Source organism: Ascaphus truei, chromosome 7 (genome assembly GCF_040206685.1).
Source record: "Ascaphus truei isolate aAscTru1 chromosome 7, aAscTru1.hap1, whole genome shotgun sequence".
NCBI lineage: Eukaryota > Metazoa > Chordata > Amphibia > Anura > Ascaphidae > Ascaphus > Ascaphus truei.
The window spans coordinates 67,997,632-68,023,652 of NC_134489.1; the positions used below are offsets into that span (position 1 = coordinate 67,997,632).

Here is a 26,021-nt window from a genome sequence, read left to right on the forward strand (position 1 = left end):
AAACCCGTCGCTCCAGGCATTAACATTAAGCGTACCTATATACAAAGCCATTGATAAACTCCTGACTATCTTGTTCTTCCCATAGTGGCTCAGGGTGCCGAATTCCGAGTAGCTTTGTGGGCTATGGTAAAACTTCCGTGCGCGTATATAGTCAAGGCTCCCCGAGTTTATAGCCCTGTGGTTGGCTCTCATATTTCGTTAAGAGTGGAGAATAAGTGAGGCATGCTTCACATTTCTTTGCCCTTAGAGGGTACTTTCCAGAAACTCTGCTAGTTCCTGAGAGTTGATAACGGGGGTCAAAGATTTCACCAACACCACGGTGCCAAAGGACTGCCCCTCACTAAGCTGCCACTCCCCAAGCTCCTCTTGGCTGAGGATCTCAATAACTCCTACAGGGAAAGGCGGGAGTTCTCCTCAGCCTTATGATGGGGGCACCGCCCGCCCCTTTGGTCTTTTCACAGAGGGGGAGGGGGGTACCCTCTACTTGTGGCCCTGGGGTAGAACGTTCAGGGGTAGCTGGTGGTGGTTGGATGGAGGTAGTGGCCAGAGTGACTTTGGGGGTCACAGAGGCACGAAGTGCCTTCAGTGCTTCCTCCACCACTAACTGGGGAGATGGGATATTGTAGGGATCTGCAGCACTCTTATGGGTGCTCACTGAAGAGAACCCTCCTGGGAAGGGTCCAGTCCAGCAGGCACCTACTGCAGAGAGCCCAACGGAGACTCCCCACAGAGAAGTCCCACCTCAGATGCCTCCCCGATATAATTTGGGGCGCTCACCACAACACCCTCCCTCATATCCACATCATCCCTCATACCCCCAACCACCCGCTTAATCCCACTCCCAAAGTCATACATTGGGGTCAGCCCGATTTTATCCCCTCCCCCCCCGGGTACAACTGCGCCTGGTGCCGTAAATGCACTGAAATATTTTCCAATTGAGAGGGGTGGTGGAAGGCACCCAGACATCTATGTCATGGGGCAGGGCCTCATGCTGTATAGCACTCTGGCCCCCCACCCCTGAAACCTGGGATACCTCCCTTTCCCCTTGCACTACTTCCAGATCTCCTGACCCTACGGCCTCAGCCCCTTGGGGATCTGGAGTGAGGTCCGGCCCAGGCGGGCTGATCTTAACCAGTGGTCCGGACAAGAGCATCCTGTGCAGAACAGATGCCTTGTTCCACTTTGGAGTCTTTAGAGGGTGAACATAGTAATGTTAACCCTCCTCGTCCTTAGCAACCCTAATATGGGTTTTATACGTCCTCTTCCTGAGGGGGATATTCCCCAGTAGAGGGTGCTACTGTCTCCCCAGCGAGTTTCCTCCTGCTGCCCTGCACCCCGTATGGTGCTTATATTGGGGGTAGGGTGTGCTTGGAGGGAGACAGCAACAACAGAGGGTGGCTGTACCAGGGTGGCCTTTTTCTTTTCTCCCCATTTTTGGGGAAGTCCAGAAGTCGCTGCCAGAGCAGAGGCAGCAACCTATCCTATTGTCTCAGAGAGGACCGGAGCCCTTGACGGCCCGTTGTGGTGGGTTCAGCAAGACAGGGTATTTTGGCAGAGGGAGGAGCTGGTGCAGGAACTGGGGAAGATCTTACATTCCCTTTGGGGCAGCTCTTGTGTGCATGCACCAGTTCGTTGCACAGATAGCATCTAACTTCCTCCGTGCCTTAATACACCCTGTATTCAATGCCCTCATAGGGGACCCCTCCACAGACTCTGTGTTCCCTGGCAGCAGCAGTTGCACCCGCCTCATAAATGAGAGCACGTGTCTCAGAGCCCTATCCCTGCAGCCCAATGGTATTGTTGTTATGGGAGACTTCATTTCTCCCAGGGCTTGCATGTGTGGACGCATGAGGCAGTCTGGGAGAAAGAGGGGCACATTTGACATTATGATTCTTGTGCCCAACACTTCCAGGGGTTCAATGGGGACGTTGCGCCCCCCCCCCTACAGAAATGCCCCTCTGCAAAGGGGCCAACTACTACTGCCACAGCCCTCACATAAGCCTCAATTTTTATTTATTTATAAAAATGTTTTACCAGGAAGTAATACATTGAAAGTTCACTCTCGTTTTCAAGTATGTCCTGGGCACAGAGTTATAAAAATACGTGGTTACATTATAAGTACAGGGTTATAGTGTAAATTCACAGACATTTCATGGACAGATTGAGTTGGAAAATTGGGTACAGGGAATAAAGGGCTTGTGAATTTCAGATTTAAATAGAGCAGCTTTAACATAACCAAACATCAGCGAACGGAGCCAGAGGCTCACACCCTTTGGCTGCGCCAAAGGCTATCCGCCTTTGGGGCAACACAGGTTTACACTGGGGTGGTTGAGATTCAATGCAGCTGTAAACACAACGTTCTTTGTGTCCTCTTGGCTCATTAACATTCTAGTGGGTGGGGTTGACATTCCACAAAGTACAAGCAAATGTTAACCCTTAGCACGCTGGTCCTGTGCAGAGGGGAGCAGCTCTTGGGGAGCCCCATCAGGCTGTCCGTCTTTGGGGCAACAGAGATGTACACTGGGATGGTTGAGATTCAATGCAGCTGTGAACTGTGTCAATACCCTGGCTAGCTGATATAGGGCACCTCACCCCATTCTTCCTGTTAGGCTAGTTGGGGCCCAAGCGTTGTTGCTGGGGTTAGTGCCTGCAGCTACCACCTGCACCCATGATGTAGCTGGGGATGTAGGTGTTAAGCAAACAGCTGGAACTGGGGGAGGTGCGGCCAGGGCACTGGATGTACTAGGCCAAGGGCTGTTGCCATGGTTGATGCTCCTGGAGCAAGTCGCTTTGGGGGTCAGGGGCCCCGGTGCTCCCCTCCATTCCCTACTGTCCCTTCTCCCCTTATGCATGATATTATAAGTCGTTATGTCACGGGAGGAGGTAGTGTAACTGCCTCTGTGCTAAGGGAGGAAAACAGACAGGTTTAAAAACCTACAGATATCTTTTTTTTTTCTCACTATCTCACCCTTGTTAATTCCTTTATCCCCAGCAAGGAGCTGCACCCCAGCACTCCTCATATTTTTTATTTTATTTTTAAATATAGAGCTCTCAAATCAAACAAAGAAAAACAACTCAACTTAACATAAGGTGAGTAAAAACAAAAAACAGCAACCAGTGGTGGGGGACGGGATAGGGGATTGAGAGAATGGAATTGAGAGGTGAGAAAGGAGGTGGGGGATGAGAAAGAGGTTAAAGGGCTGAAGGTTTGCCTTCGGTGTCAAATACCCTTGCATCGGCTACAAATAAAAATGACACACCATTTTCTAATATTAATGTGTTAATTACCCCATTTAAAAAAGGTAGATACTTGTTTCTAGTGCTTAAGGCTTTAATCCAACATTGCCAAAAGGTCCGGTTCCATCCACTCCTCCTACATGTTCTTTCCCCTTCCTCTGTGCTGCATACTTTCTTCTTGAGACTACCATTTATGCCTTTTATTGTGATATATATTTGAATTCTCTTAGCCGATTTTCAGTGTGGAGGAAAAGAAGGGGGTGAGGAGGAGGGGAGGAAACAACCCACATTTAACGGCTTGATCGACTGTCTTAAAAATTAGCCCGAGCGAGGCCCACTTCCAAACTCTTCCCAGGCATGTGTCAATGGGTCGCTGGCTGAAATGCCCCGGGGTACCATACAGTACTTTTGAACTGCATAGGTTTTTTCTTTTTCTAGAACTATGATCTGCCTTTGCGGAGTGAAGACACCCACATATTTATTTTTATTTTTCCAAACAAATTTTTTTAAATTTATTTTCCAAGCAGAGTTATACAGGCATTCAACATTAGAGGGTGGGTGTTTTTTTGAGGGGGTGGGGGGGGGGGGGGGGGGGAAGGGAGGTACGTAAAAGATAAAGGGGGGGGGAAGGAACAGCACCAAGGTGATTCAACATTACTTGATACTTTACAGTTTTAATATCGAATAGTGTGTGTGGTCGATACGGGGCAGTTTCTCCATCTAATCTGGAGACCAACCCTAGGGAGTTTGGATAGGTGAGAGAAAAAAAAAATCACAGTGGATAGCCTACGGGAGGGTGCCTGTGGAGCACTAGCAGAGATATATAATTGAGTTATCCCATGAGACTACAGGCTCAGGGAACCCAGATCAACATGTGGGCTACCTGCATACACTATCCAGTAGTGTTGGACCTGGTCCTCATTTAAAAAAAAAAACTAAAAAAAAACGGATAACGGGTACCCGGCCAAAATTAAAGGTTCTACCCAGTCGGGTACACGGTTTGGCACTTACCTGCAGGGTGGCGGCAACATCTAAGATCAGCAGCAGCAGTCCTGTGACGGTGGCAGCATCAGAGGTTTCTTCAGCTGGCGGGGGAGCTGCAGGAATCACTTCCACAGCACCGGAGTAGGTAAACAGTGTCTGTGTGAGCCGCCGGGGAACCACGTGACCGGAGAAGGAGATGGAGCGTTCCTATTGGACAGACGGCTGTGTCAATGCTACCCATTGACTAGCTTGTGCTGCTCTGTAGTACGAGAGAAGGCAGGGGAGTGCCAGGCCCCCTGCTCTGGTGGTTCTGCTCAGCAACCTACGGTTAAGTCTAGGTCTCTTGTTATTCCAAATAAATTTGGAAACTAAGGATTGGAGTTTGTCCGAAGTTACGAAGGGTATGGGGGAGGGTCTGGAAGAGATAAAGCAGTCTGGGTAACAGATTCATATTCATTGACTGGACTCTCCCTATCCATGATATATTACATTTAGTCCATACCAAGGAGGTCAGGTTTTAGTACCTTCAATATTTTGGGATAATTCGTCTGGTAAAGTGAATCATAGTCCTCAATTAAGAACACTCCCAGGTATTTCAAAGAGGATTTCTGACACTTGAAATCGAAATTGAGTTTGTATTGTATGTCTTTATTTATAAACTTAATTAGTTTGACTGTCTCCTGCTTAAGGTTGATATTTAAAGTCTCTGACTTACTGTTATTTATCTTGAACCTGGTTAGTTTATTGAAAATGAAGTTCATTAAACAGGTTTGGCAAGGTTGTTAGAGGTTTTGCTACCATTACAATAACATCGTCGGCGAAGAGAGACAGTTTGTAAGACTGGCCCTCCACCTCTAGATCTGAGATGTTAGGGTTACGACGAGTATGTGCCGCTAGAGGCTCCAATCAAAGAACAAAAATCAGAGGGGAGAGACAACAGCTTCCTCATACCACTTTTTATCTGAAATTGGGATGAGGGGAAGCCTTGGCTTTTTACTATTGCTGTGGGATTTGAATAGAGGGCCATGACTGCTTTAAGGAAGATGGCCGAAAACCTGAAGGCCTTCAATGTTTCCTCCATGTATACCCAATCAATTTGATCATAGGCCTTCTCTGCTTTGAGGCTGAGCAACATAGAGTGAACATCCGTCTGAGCCACCCAGGCCGTGGGGTCTATAATTCTCCTTATATTGTTAGCGGCCTGTCTGCCCGGGATAAAGCCAACTTGGTCAATTTGAACCAAAGAGGAAAGAATCTTCACTAATCTATTAGCCAATATCTTGGAGAATTTTTTTATGTCTGTGTTAAGTAGTGATATTGGACGGTAGCTCTCGCATGCTGAGGGGTCCTTCCCCTCCTTGAGAATGAGAGAGAGAAGCCTGCAGCATGCTTATTGGAAAAGCAGAATCTACCATAATAGCGTTGAACAACGAGAGCAGATGGGGTGGGAAAGAAAATCACTAAATTTTTTATAATATAAATTTGAGAACCCATCAGGGCACGGGGCTTTTGAGTCTTTTAAGATTTTAATTACTAGTTGGACTTCTTCCAATATTATTTGCTGGTTCAGAGCTTCTTGCTGAGCCTCCGACAGAGAAGGCAGATCGGCGGATAGGAGAAAACTAGTTAGTTATTTTAGCCCCTGATTGGGCATCGTGTAGCACTTTTTTACCATTATATAATTTGGAGTAATAATTTGGAATTCTCCCACTGTTGCTTTTGGATTTGAGGTTAAGGAGCCTGATTGTAGTCTCATTGAGTGGATATTATAGGAAGAGCATATGTTTCGTAGTTTGGCTTCCAGGAGGAATCTGCTTTATTGGCTTTTTCGTAGAACTTTCTCTTCGACCAGTTAAGGGACTGCTCTGCTTTTGCAGTTAGGGTTCGTTCAGGGAGGCAGCTGAGGACTCGGAGGGGGGGCGTGCGGGAGGCAGTGCTGGGAGTTTGCTGCGACATGTGATTATCCCCCAGCTGACTTTTCAGCGTTGGGGAGGGGGCGGGGCTACAGGCTGCAGGGTTAAAGTATCCAAGCTGCAGCCATGAAATCATTCTGAAGAATGATTTCATTGGCTGCCTTGGTCCCTGTGACGCGGCTTCAGCTCCAAGAAACAAAATTTTCGTTTACTGAGCTGTCGTCAGCGGCAACGCCTGGCTTCGGAGGCAGGGCAGTAGCTACCTTGAAAACAAGTATTCAAATTGAATACTTTGTTTCTCACTGCAGCAAGCACGTCAGCACGCCCTCCCTCCGAAGCCAGCACCCTGAACGAGGCCTTAGAAACATAGAGCTCAGCTCTAGATTCCTAAAGGTCTGCAACATAGCTGGGGATTGTTTTTTTTAATGTAGTACAGAGAGCGCGTTAATCTTAATCTGTCTGGCTCTCTTCCTACCCGAGGCCAGAGAAATAAGGCAGCCCCTTATTGTAGCTTTGTGTGCTTCCCACATTATTGCCAGTGACGACACACTTCCCGCATTAGGCTACGCTTATAGTGCCGGCGACAGCGGCGGTGACGTCAGGCTGCGGTCGCTGGAAAAATCAAATTGAGATGACTGACGATCGCGACCAAGCCTTCGCTCTGCGCTTGCTATAAGTGCATGCAACAGCGGCAATGCATTTGTTTTGACGCGACGTAGCGTTGCTGTTGCCGTCAACGTCACTATAAGCACAGCATTAGTCTGGAAAAAAGCTTCTATTTCCCTACTGACTGTTACTAGTACCTCTGGGACCTTAAGTAGAGATTCATTCAATCTCCAAGCTGTACTGGGCATCGTAACATTTAATTTTGTGATTGTAGAGTCTACTGGGGCGTGATCTGACCAGGTTATGCTATGAATATTTTAATCAGAAACCTGGGGATTAGGAAGATATAATCTATGCCCGAGTATGATTGGTGAGGGGCTGAATAGAAGGTATAGTCCCTAGTCCGAGGGTTCAATTACCTCCAGATATCTACCAAGTTAAGAGAGAGAAGGCCTCATTTAAGGGCCTTGACCTCTTGGGATATAGGATTCGGAGGACCAGATTTCGATGGGGAGATCTGTCCAGGGTCGTATCTATAGCGAGATTGAAGTCTCAAACAAAGACAATCTGGCCCTTCACCAGAATTGAATTGAGAAACTTAACACTGTTCTCGTTCAGGGCGTACACAGTAGCTTTGGTTACATCCCTTCCCTACAACTCCCCCACAAAAATCATATATCTACCATCTGTCTATTTTTTTAGATTTGTGTGTAAAAGCAATCAAATTGTGGACAAGTATTGCCACACCTTTTCTTTTGACCATTGCAGAGGAGAAGGAAGCGTCTTTATACAGTAAGATCTGTCAAGGTAGCTTGGGTTGTTTGGGGGATCTAAAGTGGGTTTCTTGCAGAAGGAGAATGTCAGCCTCCTTTTTCCTAAAATCCGTCATTGCCATTCTTCTCTTTTTGGGGCAGTTTAGACCGTCTGCTAGAAACCCAGTAAGGCCTGATCTGGGGAGGAAAAGAGAGACAGACCCATGTTCTCTTGTGGCAGCGTTATGGGGCACCGAGGCAAGATGGCCACCTCCACGCACTTCAGGGGCCTCCCCCGCAACCGAACCGGCCAGCAGCCGTCTTCAGTTCCAGAACAGGGATTCCTGGCAGGCAGCCCTCCTCCGCTCCGTGTTCTGTTTCCCACGTAGCGCCCTGCCGCCCCTCCGGTCTCTCTAGCGCTAGGCTATTAGAGTTGTTTGTGCCATCAGCCGCGATTCCGGCTCAGAGTCCCCTGGCTCCTGCTCGCCTACAGCTCTCACCTGTGATGGCACCAGAGACAGTCTGAGCACCACTGCAGGTTTAGGGACGCTCGTCCTCGTCTGGCTCTTCCCGCTGGTACCAGGTCATTTAGCAGCGCCCGGGATGTTCAGATCAGCACGACCGCAAGCGGCCGGCGGCCATCTCAGGGAGCTGTGGCTGTGAGGATCTCCCCTGGAGTCTTCCGCGCAGCGGTCCGTCCACCGGAGGGTCCCAGGATCAAGCAGCAGCATACTGTTGGTTTTGGTCCCTTAGTCCCCTACTATAGGAGCTGGAAAAAGCACTATATTATGCATTTTTGTGCCTTAGTTTGCCTTAATTCTGTGGAGCTGAGCTGACTTGCGACTGTTCAGCTCAGAGTCTTGTCCACGCCCCAACAGGTCAAGTTTTACAGGAGCAATCCATGAAATATCGTGTGTATGTGTGGTTTTTTTTTTTAATAAAACAGTTCTGTAGTATGATAAAATACTCGTAGCATTTTTTTTTTAAAAACAACCCTGAATTACATTTTTAATGTATTATAATGTAACAAGCATTTTTGTGTTTCTATAGCAACCATTTACAAAGTCACATCCCCTTCCTCTTCTGAAACAGGCTCTGGCACGTCTCTTTTTGAGCCCAGTCCTCTCTCTAGCAATGTACCAGTTGTATCTAGTGATTGCATGGTCACATGATCTTGCCCACAGAACTTTGCATCTTTGGTCCTCTTCTGCTGCACCGACAGCCATTTAAGTGAGCCCCCGAGCCGAATCTTCACTAAATCGATCACAGGAGAACGGATCGATCAGCAACTTAGATAATTACTTATTGTGAGGATTGAATTGATGCACATCTTAAAGGGGAAAATAAATTTAAAAAAAATAAAAACACGGCAGCTTGGACTTCTGCTTTAAAACTTAAATAAAATATATATTATTTTTTAAGTGTCACTTGGATTGCCTCTTTAAGGGTATCCCTGCCTCAGCACAGGTGTCTCAAGCAGAGACTGAGCCACCTGTGCTGAAGTAGGGCTATCCTTAAAACCTGACCTGTTGGTGGCCCTTGACTGGAATAGGGCCCTCGTGGTCTTGCCACTGCGTAGCAACAAAATGCTATTCCAAGGCCACGCTTTTAGTGCGCCCGACGGCGACGTCCCCCGTTGCCACCAGCAAAAGTTATAATTTAACTTTCGGCGACATCGCTGGCGACCTGGCCATTGATTGGTTCAGAGGCTGTCACATGTGACGAGAGCCTCTGAAAAGTCAAATTTTATCGGCTTCCACATTTTTGTTTTCAGGCAACGTCGCGTCTCTGTCGCCGGCACTAGAAGCACAGCCTAAGGAGATTTTCAAGGGTCCTTCTCTAATGAATTATCCTAAGAAAAAGAAAAACCAGCAGAAGTTGCTGCCATATTCACACTCTGGGGTACAAAATGGAGTAAAAAGCAAAAGGTGAAAGAGAAAAGGCTGCACTAAATAAATATACAATGTGATGTGCACACCAGTGTTTATGCAAAGTTTAAGTGATCTAAAAGGCGCTTACACAAAGAGTGATCACTATTTATACAGTGAAAAAAATAATATTACACACAGTGTTGTGATATTGTATATTATAATTATACACTTTATAATTGCAAAAATAAAATATATAGTTGTGACTCCCTGCTCAAACCCTCTGGTAGGGCCTGTCTTCACTGGTCCCAAAACGCTGACATTTTCTCTCACATTCCAGGGGGAAAATCAACAAGCGAAAGATCTAAGTGCAAATGATAGTGCAATAATGATGATCTGCTTCAGGTTAATTCTTGGCTCCCAAGCAATCCATCCCACCTGTCTAGCATGGTCGTGGCAACATCATGTTATTGGGGTGCTTCTCTTCAGCAGGGAACTGGGAAGCTTGTCAAGACTTTGAAACTGGGGAGTAGCTCCATGGTTGATAATTTACACCTCATTACGTGTCATTTGTATTATTTGTTATTTATATGATCTTCACGTGTATTACTGCTGTGAAGTGCTATGTAAATAAATGTCGCTATATAAAGACACATACAGTGTACATAGTACAGAACTGATTAAAAAAATTTTTTTAAAAACCATGTACAATATTGCTTGGTCTTTAGCTTTAAGGGGCTTGATACTTATGCAATCAGTATTTTTCACTCCCCCCTCCCTTTGCTGACATTTAACCTCCTCATATAAAAGTGTTCGGTTTAACCACGACAGCTTTGGAGCTTTGAAAGCTTTGAATAAAAATATATCGTTTGGGGGGGAAAAAGCAAAAAAAAAAAAAAAAACTCTGTTCTGTATAAAATACCTGCACAAGTTAATAAATTAATAGCGATCATGAAACAAAATAACAGTTCCAACAACACTGCTTAAATCAATCCAATCAATATGTATACACAAACAAAATCAACATAGATGTTCTAAGTGTAGCCTAGCCTCTGGCCGCTACTTATTTCCCTGGGCCCTACCTGTGTAAGCCCTGTTAGGTACAGGCAGTGGATAGGTTAATTCCTCCAGAAGGCCTTGTTTGCTGTCGCAGCCTTAAATACAGTTACTGCATCTAAGGAAGGGCTTAGCAACAGTCAGAGAGTATCAGCCTGGGGGAGGTACTAGCTGGGTGTCATGCTGGATTGTGATAGCCTGTCAGCATCAGACCTGCCCTGTTATGGGCAGGGTTACAAGCCCAACCCCAGGGTATATAAACTGTCTCTCTCCCAAAAGTGGGTGTGTCTCTTTCCTCCCCCTGTGGAGTGAGCAACAACTTTCCTGCTCCCATAAGAGGATGCAGGAGGAGCACCATGCAGGAGGAAACCTGGATGGGCCCCATGCCTTGAAGTGACCTTCTAAGGGAAAAGGGGATGTACCTGCTGTAAGATCTTAACCAATGCAATAAATACCATGGAACCATATGCAAGTGTGATTCACTGTCTTGAGCTAAGGAAAGGTGTCAGTCTGGACCACCCTACTATCCCAGAGAATCCTCGCTGACTGGAGGAACAAAAGGTACCCTGTAAACCTGTCCTGATAATCCCAACACCAAGGCGGAAGTGCTCAGCCCTCCTGTTACCTCACAGGTATGCACCATCTTACACCAAAGACACAAGTAGCACCAAAATCTCACTTAGGGTGGGGGTAAAGGGGCTACATAAGTATAAATGATCCCTGAAAGAGGGCAGCAATACTGCCCTGGCGGGTCTGAATCGCAAGTCGATACCCAGATTCCACACATCATTAAATAAATGCATACATGATTAACCTACTTCACAAAACATTACTTGGTAGTAATAAAAGTTAGTATATATGGTCAAGAAGTTTTTTTTTTTTTGTTTTTTTTTCAAACTAAACGATGACCAATGAACATATAAAGCACAGCTTAAAACTGGCTGTATCAAGTAGGCAAGTCGCATATCAGCATGCTTGGTTACAAAAAAAAACAAAAAACGGACATGGCAGTAGTTGACATCAGCAGGCCGACATGTATTTTGCTTACAAGCTCCGTTGTATGTATGTATGTACTGTATGTATGACAGGCAGAAGGAATGTTTCAGCCCCCTGGTCTAGTCAGCTGCTTAATGCAAGTGCACTGATTAAACCGGTTCTGCTTCTCTCTTCAGGCCTCGGACATGCTTACCGCTGGCGTGCTGATGCGCACTGAGGCTCAGGGAAAGCGGGTGCTTTCCCTGGCCTTGCGGTTGCTTGTCCTGCTCGCCGTAAGGGGGCGGGCACGTCACTGGCCGTTGGCGGGCCAGTGACGTCACGGAGCTGGTTCGCCCTCATTGGGCGAACCGCTCACGTGACCGGCCCGTCGTGCCGGAAAGCGGGGGAATTTTAAATTCCCCTAAGACCTGCGCTTCCGCAAGCGCGCGGAAGCGCAGGTGAGCCCCTACTAAAGCCGCTCTAATTGCGGCTGTAGGGGCTCAGTGCTGAGCGGGAGCGTGCGTCAGCGCGCATCCGCCAGCAAGCAGGCAACATGGCCGAGGCCTTACACAGGGACAGAGGAGTGGGCTACTATCGATCAGTGCACTGTCAGTAAGAAGCTACAATCCACCTATCCCTCTGCGCTGGGGAGAGTGGGTTGCTTGGGCAGCCAGAGGTTGGGGGCCGCAGGTGAAGTCCCACAGGGCCACATGACCCCCGGGTTGCCTGGTCATCAAATATGCCCAAACTCATTGGTGGGTAACTGGTTTATGACCCTCTAAAAAAAATACATCATAAAATAAATGTCATTTGTCTTATCCCTTCAGAGGCAAATTAAACCTTCATTTCTGACAACCCACTTCAAGACAGAGTTCTCATAATACAGTTTTTGCTGTCTTTTTAAAGTTACATAATGTATGGCATGAGACCTTGTAATGTTTGCAATATCACTTGATTAGGAGACGCAGTGGAAGGGCAAGTGATTGGAGTTAATGATCCCTTAAATGGGAATTATCTTCATATTGGCCTTTCGAGTATGATTTGAAACATGACACTAATGTACATTACTTTCTGTAATTGTTTGCATCACCCAATAGTTAAAAAGGTGATCTAAGATACTGCAGTTAAAGCAGTCTTCATTAAACACACCATTCACCAGTGTTTCGGCAAGTGAATATTTAATTAGAAACTAAGAATCAAAGAGGAGCTCACATAAGATCTCTACTGAGAAGGAAGAAGTTGGGAGCTATGAAGATTATTCCCCCCTTTGACCCTTATAGCCTGAAGAAATATGATATATGGGCTTTCTAGATTATAAAACATCAAACTATTTAAATAATCATATTCCATTCAGAACCTTCTTACAGGTCACCTAACATGTTTAAATGGTTGGTTCGCACTACAGTATTAATGGTACCAGAAGCTTATTACTTTCCCTTCTTACAAATGTTGATGCGTCATCACAGAACCGATTGTACTCGTGGATTTATCATGTAAAATTATTGAATATATGCTCAATTCTATATGTGAAAATTATTCATTTCCATTTGCAGAAAAATCTAAAATGAATCTAATGGTTATTATTCAAATGGAATGTTAGGATGAAAAAGCTTTGATCATTTTGATAGCCATTAAAATGGCTGTACTATAGGCCCGTTACTCTAAACAGTATATTCTTACAGAATTACTGCCAAGCATCCTTAAGTAAGCATAGGATTATTCAGCCTGTTGACTGAAAATCCAGAGTGAACATCAAAGCAGCCATAAAAGAAGCAGAGTCTGTTTTCTTAAAGTGACAAAAGAGAATAAATAGTGCATCGTTTTCTCTCTGCCAACTTAGACCACTGTCAAGACTATTCAACCCCATTACCTCTAATTTATCACCAATCAATTATTGACAATATGCCAGGTATCACGTACAATGGGTATGAAAGACAACAACATATCAAAGTTTACACAAAAAAAGGTAGAGAGATCCTTGATGTATGAGGGATACAATTGCACCACAATTATGTATACTGCATCAAAAAGATCAAGATATTGAAGGAGCAGCAATGAGGTGTCATGTAGAAACCAGTTATGAGACATGGTTAGACGGGCAGCCTTCGCTACTTGCAGCAAACCACTATTGCTTACGCTACAGATATTTAGACTTTGAGAGATCAATGCATTGCACATTAAAACTAGTTATGCACTATACACAAATTCATTCCTATTGGTATTACTATGGAGAAATTATAACTAAGGCCTCGGCCATGCTCCCTGCTGGCGTGCTGAGACGCAGGGAAAGCGGGTGCTTTCCCTGGCCGTGCGGTTGCTTACCGCACGCGCTGTCAGCGGGCCGTCAGGGGGCGGGCGCGTCACTGGCCGGGGCCGGGCCAGTGACGTCACGGAGCTGGTTCGCCCTTATTGGGCGAACCGCTCACGTGACCGGCCTGTCGCGCCGGCAAGCGGGGGAATTTTAAATTCCCCTAAGACCTGCGCTTCCGCAAGCCTGCGGAAGCGCAGATGAGCCCCTACTAAAGCCGCTCTAATTGCGGCTGTAGGGGCTCAGTGCTGAGCGGGAGCGCGCGTCAGCACGCTTCCGCCAGCAAGCGCTAAACATGGCCAAGGCCTTATGCTTCATGCTAGTTGAGACCTTTAATAACCAAACATTGTGTCGTTTTTTTAAAATTGCACACAGCAGCAGCAGCATCATTATTCTTGGAACTAGGATTCCAATTCTTAAAAGCCTGCTGGAAAAAAAAAAAAAAAAAAAGTGTATGCACAAATACCAACTGCCTCAAACCACATAACTGGTTTAGCCATGTCACAGTCTTGAAATTAAAGGGGTTAGAATTTGCTAACTTTCTAGCGTAGTTGAAAGGAAGACCAATTATGTTTAAAGAGGCAGTAAGCTAATGACAGCTACATGTTTAATAGATTAAATTTAACCAATAAATGTTAAAAAAAAAAAACTTTTTAAACATATCTGTATTGTGCAAATGCTTTTACAATTTTCACCTACTCTATTTTGTGACAAGACTCTCCATATCCAGTACACAGATAAATTGTTTATCCAAACCGTTTTCCTTCTGTTGTTTTGTTTGGCTAATTATGGAAGCATAGTTTTGTAAAAGCCATTGGGGAAGAACAAATATTACCAGATGAGATCATAATTAAACACCAGAAGAAAATGCAAACATACACATTTTACACAATACGCAGGCAAGTGAAAACTGTACTTTTAGGGTGTTTAAACATCTTTCACAGGAAGCAAGGCCCGCCCGCACTCCACCTCCCGCGGCCCGCGCTCCACCTCCCGCGGCCCGCGCTCCACCTCCCGCGGCCCGCGCTCCACCTCCCGCGGCCCGCGCTCCACCTCCCGCGGCCCGCGCTCCACCTCCCGCGGCCCGCGCTCCACCTCCCTCATTTTTCTTCCCCTGTGCCTCCCATTCTTTGTACCTGCACCCCGATTCCTTCCCTTACTGGTTTGTCCCTGTGAACCCTTTTTCTTTATTTATATCCCTTTAAGCCCGTTCCCTTTATTTCTGTCCCTCTGCACCCTACTCATTTTTTGCCATCCTCTGCACATCAGTTCCTTGTGCTGCAACCAACTATGCAGTGCTCCTCTCCTTGCCTCATTACCAGGTCCAATCTCAGAGAAGAAGCCACCGTGCCAGAGAACCGCTCTGCAGTTTTACTGGGTCCTGATGCCATTGAGCTATCCTCCATGGCATCTGGGTTCTCTCATCCACCAACTATAACCACTTTTTTCCTTGCAGGAATTTTCTCTCCAGAATATGGACAGTAATACAGATCAAGTTAAATAATTCAAGCTGGCTATCTTTTCTTTTTGCCTCTGATCAGTTCTACTCACCAATACTGTACTATGGAATGAGTTAATGAAATTTGATCTATGTTTCCAAAACAAGTCTACCCCAATAACCAACTCTCCAATTTCACACAGAAAAAAAAAACCACATGCAGTTATAACTTGCAAGTGGCACATATCCAAACTTTGAAATATAGCATGTAACCTTAGCGGTAGATTTTAAGAGCTGTCATATCTCATCCATATCTGAATGAAGATAGTAAATGTGAACAGATGTCTATACTCAAGTACTGTCCAAATGGATTTACAAGTAATAGACAGAAGTAGACTTTGCTGGGTGGAGATAGCAATAACAACACTAGCAGCTAAAACAATGTGCGAAAAACAGAGTTGCTTTTAATCGCTGTGATGCTGAATGTATATTGTGAAAACCATCAAAATAGTTGAAAACTGTTTAGTGTTATTAAAAATAGAGAACCAAGTTACTTTCCAATACTGTACTTTAAATGTTACCAAGCCTACTACTTTAAATGCAGAGTTAAAGCTGTGATTACAGACAATAATGTGCTAATGTAAATTGAAAGTATAAAAATAGGGGATGGGGGGGGGGGCTTGAGGCAAGATTTTGAAGAATTTATTTATGGTCTATTCACTGTGCTGCTAATTTGCAGTAGTGTTGTAAGTAATACATTTACTATTACATCAACCCTTCTGCGATATTACATCGGCAACTTCTCAATGGTGAGAAGAAACAAAACGGAATTCAAAGAAGGCAAAACGCTCAAATAATGCCCAGTTAAAAATTAACAACCTGTAGTGAGAACTTAATTAGCATTGAATGCTCACAAATACAATAAAAAATTCACTCGTAATTCATTCATGGTAACCATTTAGCACTCCTCAGCGACATGCAAGAGAATACACAAGCTTTTAATTTGGTAGTGTAAATCCTCATTAGAGAGAATTTTTCTAGATTACCTCACACCTATTCCTATGTTGAAAAGCTTAAACTGTCCAACATGTAAATAACACATCGTTGACAACTGCTGCAGCAGTTAACATGATAAATGAAATATAAGAATCATAATAGTAGTTACAAGTAGAAACATAATCCTATTCCCACAGGTTTTGTGAATATAGTGTCCACTTTAGGCTGGTTTTAATACATTTAATTGGATCAATATGAACATTCTTTCTAGCTGTTATTGTACATGAGCTTTCAATAACACAAAAGACCTTTCAGATGAGAAAATGGACTTGTACATGAGATGAAAATACCACAAAAGCCCCCCTCATTGTAAAGGACTTCAACATTAAAGATTTTACAAAAAAAACATGTGATTTATTTTTTAAAGTGAATTCAGCACAATTTCCATTGTCCTCAACACATCTATATATATATTTTTTACAGCGCTAACGTCTACTAGGTATACATTTCACATATTGTCAGATGGTATCAAGAGAGGTTTCCCCCTTCCCTAAAAGAGAGACGGCTTGTTCCTCCTTGACAGACACAGGTCTGAATCTATTAAAATCAAGCTATCCAAAAGCTCCAAGTACTGTAATATGAATCTTCTAAGTACAGATAAAAATGCCAAATGATTAAGCCAGTATGTTAATCAAATACTTTGCTGCGCAAATCTTCTAAGCAACACAAAGGAAATTATAACATTAATACCTTACTTTGCATTCATTCAAAAGTAAAGAATCTAAAATTTGACAAACTAAGAAAAAGGATGGATTTCCATTTTTTTTCCTTTTTATAATGACCATTCCCAAAATCCACAGTGTTTACCTATCCTGTTAAAATAATTTCTAATTACACATACACATTTGTTGCTACTCATGTTTAAAAGATTTAAAAAAAAAAAAAAAAAGGATACAAAAAAAAAATCGGCAACATTAGGATTACATTTCATTTGGAAACAAAGCAAATCCAAACATGAACTGTTACATACCTGCAGTTTGGAGGAGGATCAAGGGTTATTTCAGCTAACTCCTTCTGAATTCTGTAAGTGAAATGAGAAGAGATACAAAGCATTTCAAACACTGTCTGTAGAATGAATCAGGGAATTACACTGCCCTCTACCATGATGTTGTTAAATGCAAGATTGGCTTTGCCTTCAGTAACACTAACATGGCTGCTTCCTCTTTGTTCTCGGAGGCATAACCCAAATCCTGTAACACAGGAACTTTGCAGCTTTATTCTAAGGGTGTTAATGTAAATATACAGACTAGAAACATTGGAGACAGAAAGAGAACTCTCTTAGGTGCTCAGAAAAGTGAATATGATTTGTTACTAAACACGTTTTACTGGAGAGAGCTCCTTTTCAAGCTTATATGCAAATGAGACAAAAAAAAACACAAAAAGGGAGGGGTGAGCTCCAGTATTTTTGACAATGACTTTAAACCAGTGTTACAGTGCTGTAAGTGAGGCAGAATTAACAAGCTGTAGCAGGAGCAATGAAAGCTTTTTGACAGCATTCACCCTTATTTCTCTTTAAACAGCATTTAAAGAATGGAATTGCCAACAGTTTTGCTATGCTGATGCTAACAATTCTGCACACATTTTTAATATAGTCTGAGTGGAACATTTATTTTAAAACTTTTACAGGTTTTTACTCTCATAGCATATGGTTTCACTGGCAACTGGCTGTGGGGAAAAAAAACACGGTTTATAAATGCTGTGTTTTGCTGGAGGTATTGACTCAACAGAACTACTTAAAATAGGTGTTGAAATTTAAAAAAGAGCAAGCAAAGAATATGTGGTGAAGTCACCTGCAGTTTAGATTCATACCGTATATAAAATTTACAAGACAGACAAAACAAATCTGTAAAATGAATGTATCAATGATGTTTGCACAGCAGTGATAACATAGCCTTCTTCGGACCCCACATTTTCAGATTAACCAATGGGATCTAATTAGAAGGAATTGAGATTGTTAAACATCACTATTATTGACTAGAATTCAATTTGTTTGGCCGTGACAGCTCTAACAATAACATATCTTGACACTAAAAGAGTTTACCTTCTACAGTTTGCACATTAGACAAATATTTCAAGGTGGGCCTTACATGACCTCATCCATATGTGGATGTTTAGGATTACCGTTTGAAATCATTACTTTGCTTGTACAGAAATTATTGTGCAAGATAACTTCCCATCTGAGGATCATGGACATCTAAAGCATTAGATCCGAAGTGACACCTTACTAAAGATTACATGTTATCAATTATACCATTAAGACTACTTAAGGATAATATAGAAAGGCACAGATACAATGAAATTGACCGATTTAAGAAGGATTTACACTAGTGATGATACAGAACTGTTTGGAAGAGTAATTCTATACAATTTCTTACAAGAGAATAGAACATTCAAGATTCATTTTTACACATGGAAAAGATTTTTTATCAAAGTATTATTTGACGGCATACATTTATCCAGTCTTATAACCTGCATTTTTATTTAACACATAGTACAGTATATGTTGTACTTAAATATGATATGTATGTCCTTTGTAAAGAATTGTTTTTCCTGTACAAAGCAAGTGAACTGTCCTAATAAGAGAAACAAAAAACAGTTGCTACAACCTACTTGCACTTTGTGCGCGCTAGTCTATTTAAATGGCAATTTACCCTACTGAACACATCCGCGTCTGTTTGTTTAGCAAGAAAAATATTAATATGACCTGTGTCAAAATAGATAATCACACAATTTGTTACAGAATTGGACAATAAATCATGAAAAAACTGAAACAACTAACCTCTGTGCAATTTGCCTCACAGCTAGTCCATAATGTAGCTAATAGTGTGCAAACACGCTCCCCCCCCCCCTTTGTGTGGTATTTCTTACTTATTATAATCAATAGCGTGAGGCTGATCCACAGGAAAAGAAAGATTCCTAGTGGCCACCTTTTATGTACAAGAATGAGATCATAGCCATAAATAGAGCTTTTGTGGCTGTAGATGTGTGGTCAGAGCATAAAAATCACACGTGTTCGGGAAAGGTTATGGATCATTATAAAATGGTATAAATCAGAGGCTTACAACAATTCTACAAGACAGATTAAGAAACACTGCCACTTCAACAAGACCTATTTTGTCAAGAATAGCACTGCTCTTAGGAATTGTCACTGAATGAGGTTTAAAGCGTCACATCTATCAAACTTTATATTACAGCTACATCGTTAATGTGTTATACATTCCTTCTTTTGGCAAAACTCCTTTATGTTCTACAGGAGTTCATTTATTACAATTCATCTATTGATATTACAAAGAACTACTGCTATGAATGAGATGCCCACAGAAGACTAATTCATAAAAAGATTTAGATTTTAGATTTTATCACATTACACTGGCGGTTTCAAATTGCCAAGATATAGACACAATCTAATTGCAAAGGTTTGTTCAGCAAAATCCTAACCCAAGATGGTATTGTGTCACTTTGGAATTATACCTAATCAACAATAAAACTATTGTGTCTTGAAAAGGTGTCCACGGTTAAAGAGTACATGAATTGCCATTCTACTTAACATCTTGTTTCATGTGACTTTGTCGCCAGTCATGGCTATTACCTTTTAGCACTAGTGGAAAGCTTAGCAGTGGTTTTACTGGATAGTTTGGTATTTTTCTTCTGCTGTGCTGCTGATGGCTTCCTTTCTTCTTGCTCTTCGGGTTCAGGCACTGGCGGATCCCTTTGATCAGCATCTGAACTTCCACTGCTGGTACTAGGGCTCTCATCATCTGACCTTTGCCTATCACTGGACATCTTGGTCGACTTTTGCCTCCTCACGTTCTACCAAGAAGAAGCCACAACGCAAGAACGATTACTGAAAAATGCGGTTTTCCAACTTGTGAGCAATGATTATAATCACGCACTTTTTCGATTATATGCACAAAATTGTACTTTAATAATACAATGGCTGTAATGTCTTTAAGAAGATTGCAAGAGGAAGACATGATTACTTTAAACAAAAAACATTAAAAGGATTCAACATATACCAAGATCCATTATCTTAGATTGTAAGCTTCTTGCTCAAGGTTCCCTGGAATTACCATCTCAATCTATAAGTATGCAGGGCTATGATGTCCCCCTCAACACATGTTCAAATCCCACATAACATGGCTAAAGCCATATAAGAATAAAGTACTTTAAAAAAAAAAAACCATGAGAACTGCCACTTATGTACATATTTCACACGAGCAGCTTGCAAAATTGTCTTTAAAGGGCTATGTTTCCCTTGCTAAGCACAATGCTAGCAAATGTATGGATGAACTTCAGCCAAGGCGAATTAATAACTTCTGACATATATTGTAAATAACAGAAGTCACTAATGCCCTGGAAATATTTACACGGAGGCAGATCATTGTGTCAGTTAAAAGCAGCGATATCTCCCCTTAATGTCCATTTATTGATTTATTTTTGTAAGAGTTGGGGGGGGGGGGGGTATTTTCCGAGATTTAACCCTAGAGATAGGCTAAGGGAAATAAAGATCCATGGGTTATTGACATAGCTCAGATCCTGATGCATCTGGCCAGGGATCTGCTGGGGAAGCAGAATTCATACAGCCACAGTCAATGCTACCGTTTCACACCGACATTTTTACCCCCCCCCCCCCCCCCAGAAAGGACGGTACCGGGCTCTTTAAAGGACATGGGGGGGGGGGGCGTTTTAAGGACAGGGATGTGACCAGCCTTTGTGGTGGGGGTTCTGACGGTTTGTTATGGGAGGGGGCGCTCAGATATCAGCATGGTGTGTACCAACTGATCCATGAAGTCAGTCTCAGCTTCCCCCCCCCTCGCTTTCTCCGGGGCTGAAAACAAGAACAAAGCTTCTGCTCTGTCTCTGCTCCCCCCCCCCCCGGCTCCCTTCCGCTTCCCTCGCCGTATCTCTATTACCTTTGGAGCGGTCCCGTCCTGCTCTCCAACCGCTGGAGGATTGTAAGGGGGGGAGGGGGAGGGAATCCTGGAGACACTGAGCCGGGGGAAACAAGCAGGCTCCGGCCGGCTGCCGAACATTGAGAGTCGGAAGAAAAGAGGAGGAGGAGAGGGGGGGGGGGGGTTGGTTGGTTGTCTGTCTGTAGTAAGGTTTCGCCAGCTGGAGGTGGCGCTGCCGAGCTCGATGGGGGAAAGAGGATACGAAAGGGGAGGGGGGAAGGGTGACTGCGCGAGGACGCTCGAGCCCCAGGCGGACGTCAGAGAGAGAGAGAGTGCGCATCAGACACCGCGGGCAGAACCAAACTCCACCCCCTCTCTCCCTCCGCAAAACGGTGAAGTCAGCAAGTCTCCGCGCGCTGCGCCGATGGCGGGTGCGAGCTGTCTCTCTGTAGAGGCGGCGCGCGCTTTTCTCCGTAGTTCGCGCGCATTTTTATTCACCCGTGCTAAAGCAAGGACAAAGAGTTTCGCCGCTCATGTCTCGCCTCCCCCTCCTCTACAATAACCCTCCTCCTGTCTAATAGCCCTCGTTCTCTGAGCTGACTTACATTTTTTTATTTATGAGGATGCCCCGGGGCAGCTGGACTGAAATGTCTCGTTTCCTTTAAACCCCTAGGCCGTGATACACAATATTTAACTAGTATGGAGGCCAGCAGCAGCAGGCCTGTCACCTCGTAACCATTACCAGTACATCTCACTCTTTTATAGCTCTGGCGGCTTTATAAACTTCTGTTGAGTTTCAGTATTTGTACATCACTTTAATAAAACATAAACACGTATTTGTGTCCCTGCTTATCAGGAATGTAAAGCTGAATACTTGAATGGATTAACAACAATAGTTGTTGGTGTGTTCAAATTGAGTGATGGGCTATGACAGATGTGAACCCGCCTGAGCCTCTGCTTTAGATAAGGTCTGTGGACCCTGCTATCTCTTTCATGTGTCTATCCTTAAACGCCATTCTCTTCGCAAGTCTGGGAGATTTTAGATTTCACAGAAGTGCTTCCTATCTGAAATATGATCTGTATTTGTTGTGATCCACCTCATTGTTTTATTAGGCCTCGGGCATGGTCAGTGCTGAGACGCGCTTACGCTCGGCAGTGAGCCCCTGCAGCCGCAATGAGAGCAGCTTTAGCAGGGGCTCGCACACGCTTCCGCAGGCATGCGGAAGCGTAGCCGTCACTTCAATTTTAGTTTTGGCGCTCACTGGAGCGCAGGGCCGGTCACGTGAGTGGTTCACCCAATGAGGGCGAACCAGCTCCGTGACCCCGCCCCCTGACACGCCCCCGGACGGCGGGCGAACTAAGGCCAGCGAAAGCACCCGCTTTCCGTTAGCCTCAGCGCGCCTCCACACGGCTGCAGTCACCATGGACTCAGCCTTACTTTGTGGCTGTGTGTCTGCAGCAGCTCCTTGCTGTACCTGTAAGTTTAAGTAACTTCCATTGCTAGGGCACACTGCTAAGTTCGACAGCCACTCAACTCGAGGGGCATAGGTAGCATGTTTAAGTAAACCAGTGTCATGGTGTTAAAATGCCATCACCTGAGTACAATCATTTTAAAACACAATTATTGGCCTAGTTTGGAGAAGTGCCTGTTTTGGCATTCCACAGTAAGAAAGGGCTTGTCCCTCCAATTTTAATGACTCATATGTCCATAAGGTAATTTTTTCTGTAACAAAATAATAACAGTACAGTATATATATATTTTATCATATAGCACTGACAGTGTATACCACACTGTACATTCAATTTTGCAGGCAGAAGGAGTCCATGCCCTTTAGAGCTTGTAATCTATTCTTTGTGCTTGAGGCACAGGGAAACAGAGTCACAAGGAGTTGGCACTGGGATTTGAACCAGGTTGATCTCCTCCAGCCCTTGTACATAAATACACCTTCCATTGCAGCTGGAAGTTAGCTCAGTATTGCTTATCACACATCAAAATGTTGCTAAATTCAGGTGTTACTTTTTTTCACTGCAAGGGAACAATATTTTTTGTATGTTGAAAAAAAATTCTTGACCTATGTTGAAATTGTTTGGGGGGAGGGGTTATACGAGTGATGCAGGGGGTCTCCGTAGCTGAACCCATTCATTTCAGATCCGTGGACGCTCTGCTTCCAGAGATACCCACCTCCAAAGGGGGTGCTGGTTTCTACTGCAGTCTAAAGCGCCCGCATCACATGGACCAATAGAAAGCGGCACCGGGTGATATCACTGCTTTCTATTGGCCCGGGAAGCAGGGGGTCCCCAGAGCTGAAATTAATGGGGTTCAGCTTCAGAGATCCCATGCTTCAATCCTGTATAAAAAATGAAGGGAAATAAATGGCATGGGAGTTTAAGACTAGAAAAGTCTCTTTAGATGTGTAGTTAAAATGTTGGACTTGAAATCTAATGAGGTATTTCTAGATATTTTTGCATGCTTCATAGCCAAAAAAAAATTCTAACAATTTGGCTACAGTGTGTAACTAAGCTGTGTCAAATAGATTTTTGTGCATGCTCAAAAGTGTAATAATCAGCAAGTCAGGAAAAAGATGTGAGGGTTTTAAAATGTCTTGACAGTGTTGCATTAGGCTGCGGCCACGCTAGCACTGAGCGTGCTGAGCGCGCGGCGCTTGCCGAGTTTAGTTTCTGCAATTTAATTTGTCCCGTGCCCGCGCACGCTCTCCCAAGCTTGGCGAGACAAAAAAAGAGTTTGAAGCGCGCTCAACAAGACCCCAATGCTCCCCCGTGCGCGCTTGCAAAATATATAGGACACCCAGCACGCATGCTTGGAGAGCTGGTGACATCACCGCTCTCAAGCATGAGCGCGGTCAGCGCCAGCTGGGCCGCAGCCTTATGGCAAGGCAGTGGGCAAAGCAGTTAGGATGTGGGCATGTGAAGGGAAGATGACTATCGGCAGAAGAAAATGGCATGTCATGGAACTTTGAAGATTATTGGGAAGACCAGATCTGGCTTTGTACAGAAAGCCAGATCTTAAAGTGTTATCGCTATAAGGATATAAAGTCCAGTGCAGGACATCATAAATGTGACTGGTTTTATCTGCAAACAAGCTTTTGGTGACTACTGGTCCTGATTGGACCTCAATATGTACAGTACGTGGTGGACGAAAGGAGGCAATGGGGGGATAGGATAGACACTTTAAAATATTCCCAGGGCTTGTTAGGTTGCGTCCATGCTGCCACTGACCACGCTTGGTGCTCGGCGCGGCAGCACAATCAATTTAAGTCTGTCCAGCCATGCTCACGTGGTGCGCGCGTGCCTGTGAGCGTATGGGCGGTGTGTGCTTGCCCAGACAAATTAAATTGACTTTGAGGCGCGTTGAGGGGTCCCATGACATCAGCCAATCAGCACCAGTCACTTTTTAGGCCATGCCCCTCCCGCCCCCTACCCTGGCTCGCGCTTACGGAAAAGTTGCAAGACACTCCAACACTCATGCATGGAGAGTTGGTGACATCACCACTCGTAAGCATGAGTGTGGTACGGGGGATGCAGCCTTAGGTGTTCAAGAGGAAAGCGTTTTTTTTTAAGTATGCTTTATCACAGACAAGTGCAATATTGGCAATGGAAAACTATACAGTATGATAACAGACATATTGCCCTGTCTGTTTATTTACCGTCCCCTCTGCCAGTCCTCTACATCATCTGCCTCAGATTGTTATATTGTTTTTTATATCTCTTTTAAACTCTTGGAATCTTTTGTAAATGATTATTGCTGACTTAAGGAAGAGAGAAATCTCAAAAGCTTGTCTTATAATATCAATTGTTGATCCAATTAAAAAAAGGTTTCACCCAATACTGAAGTACTCATTTAAACTGCAGTGTGATAACAAAAAAGACAGTGTTTTACTGCCATTAAAAAGGAAAAATCCTGTGATGTAGGGAGTTCTTTCTGATATCGCAGAGGCAGTGAGCAGAGTTCTCAACATATAAAGACTGAAATCATTTTAATAGAAAGGTACTGACTTGTGTCAGTGACACTCAGTAGAAGTCTCAGACCTGTAGCGTGATAAAAATAAGCGAGACTGCCTCCAAATCAGTAAATCAAAATATCAGTGAGTCGATGTGCCTCAGTGAGCCTCAAGATCAGAGAAGTAGAAGGAAGGGAGGCAGGCAGCCAAGACAAAGGGATTCTCTACCTCCCAACATGATGAATAAAGTGAAACAATAAAGACTTAAAGACCTACAGTAGTATTTCAGTGTCAATACTGTATAGACTAAACGTTACACTGGTGAATTTGGCATCTTATCTTTTTTCATTTTTAAGTCTATTGAAGACGTAAATAGCACAGGCATCAAAAAGGGCTTTTTATATGTAAAAATAGTCCAACAGGTTATTTTGTGCGTAGAAAAGGTGTCGTTTTTGCTTTTACTTCTACTTCTCTAGATTATGATACCGTGAATACAGCTTTTTTTAGATAAGACTTGTAAGTATGGGAAAAATCAATTAGACTTAGGAAATAATCAATTAGAGAGTTAGAAAATTATATTTAAGTTAGGAAATAATCAGCAGAGAGTTAACCTCTGCTGTGCCAAAAAGCACTACAACATATTATCCCTTGTGGCAATAAAGGGGTTAAACACCCTAATTAATAGTTTCCTCATTGTAATTAAATATTTCCCTAGCACTAACTAATACGTTTGCTGAGTTTCCTAATTACCTAATACTAATCCATTAATTCCTACTTCTATTCTCCCAAGGGATGAATAAACAATCACTGAATTAACCTGTTCAGTGTCAGAATGAATAAGCCATTTGTGCCAGAAGGTTTAACACTGATTGCTGGCCACCCTAGAAAGAAATAAAGTATGCTGGGCGACTCCTTTGTAATAACATTTATTGAAAAAGATTCAACATTTCGTCTCTCACGCACCTTTGTCAAGATAC

At 43.8% G+C, this 26,021-nt stretch overlaps 1 protein-coding gene across 1 annotated transcript in view; it reads right to left on the minus strand.

Annotated features, from left to right (window-relative positions):
• The window catches only part of UBE2E3 (ubiquitin conjugating enzyme E2 E3), a 95,531-nt gene extending 74,261 nt beyond the window's left edge, over window positions 1–21,270 (minus strand). Inside the window, exons 1-3 of the mRNA XM_075608919.1 lie at window positions 21,107–21,270; window positions 19,783–20,003; window positions 17,164–17,214 (exon numbers count right to left, since the gene is read on the minus strand). Coding sequence (XP_075465034.1) covers window positions 17,164–17,214; window positions 19,783–20,003; window positions 21,107–21,226 — 392 coding nt within the window. The 5' untranslated portion in view covers window positions 21,227–21,270. The remainder of the gene's footprint in view (window positions 1–17,163; window positions 17,215–19,782; window positions 20,004–21,106) is intronic.
• Window positions 21,271–26,021: the final 4,751 nt, after the last annotated feature.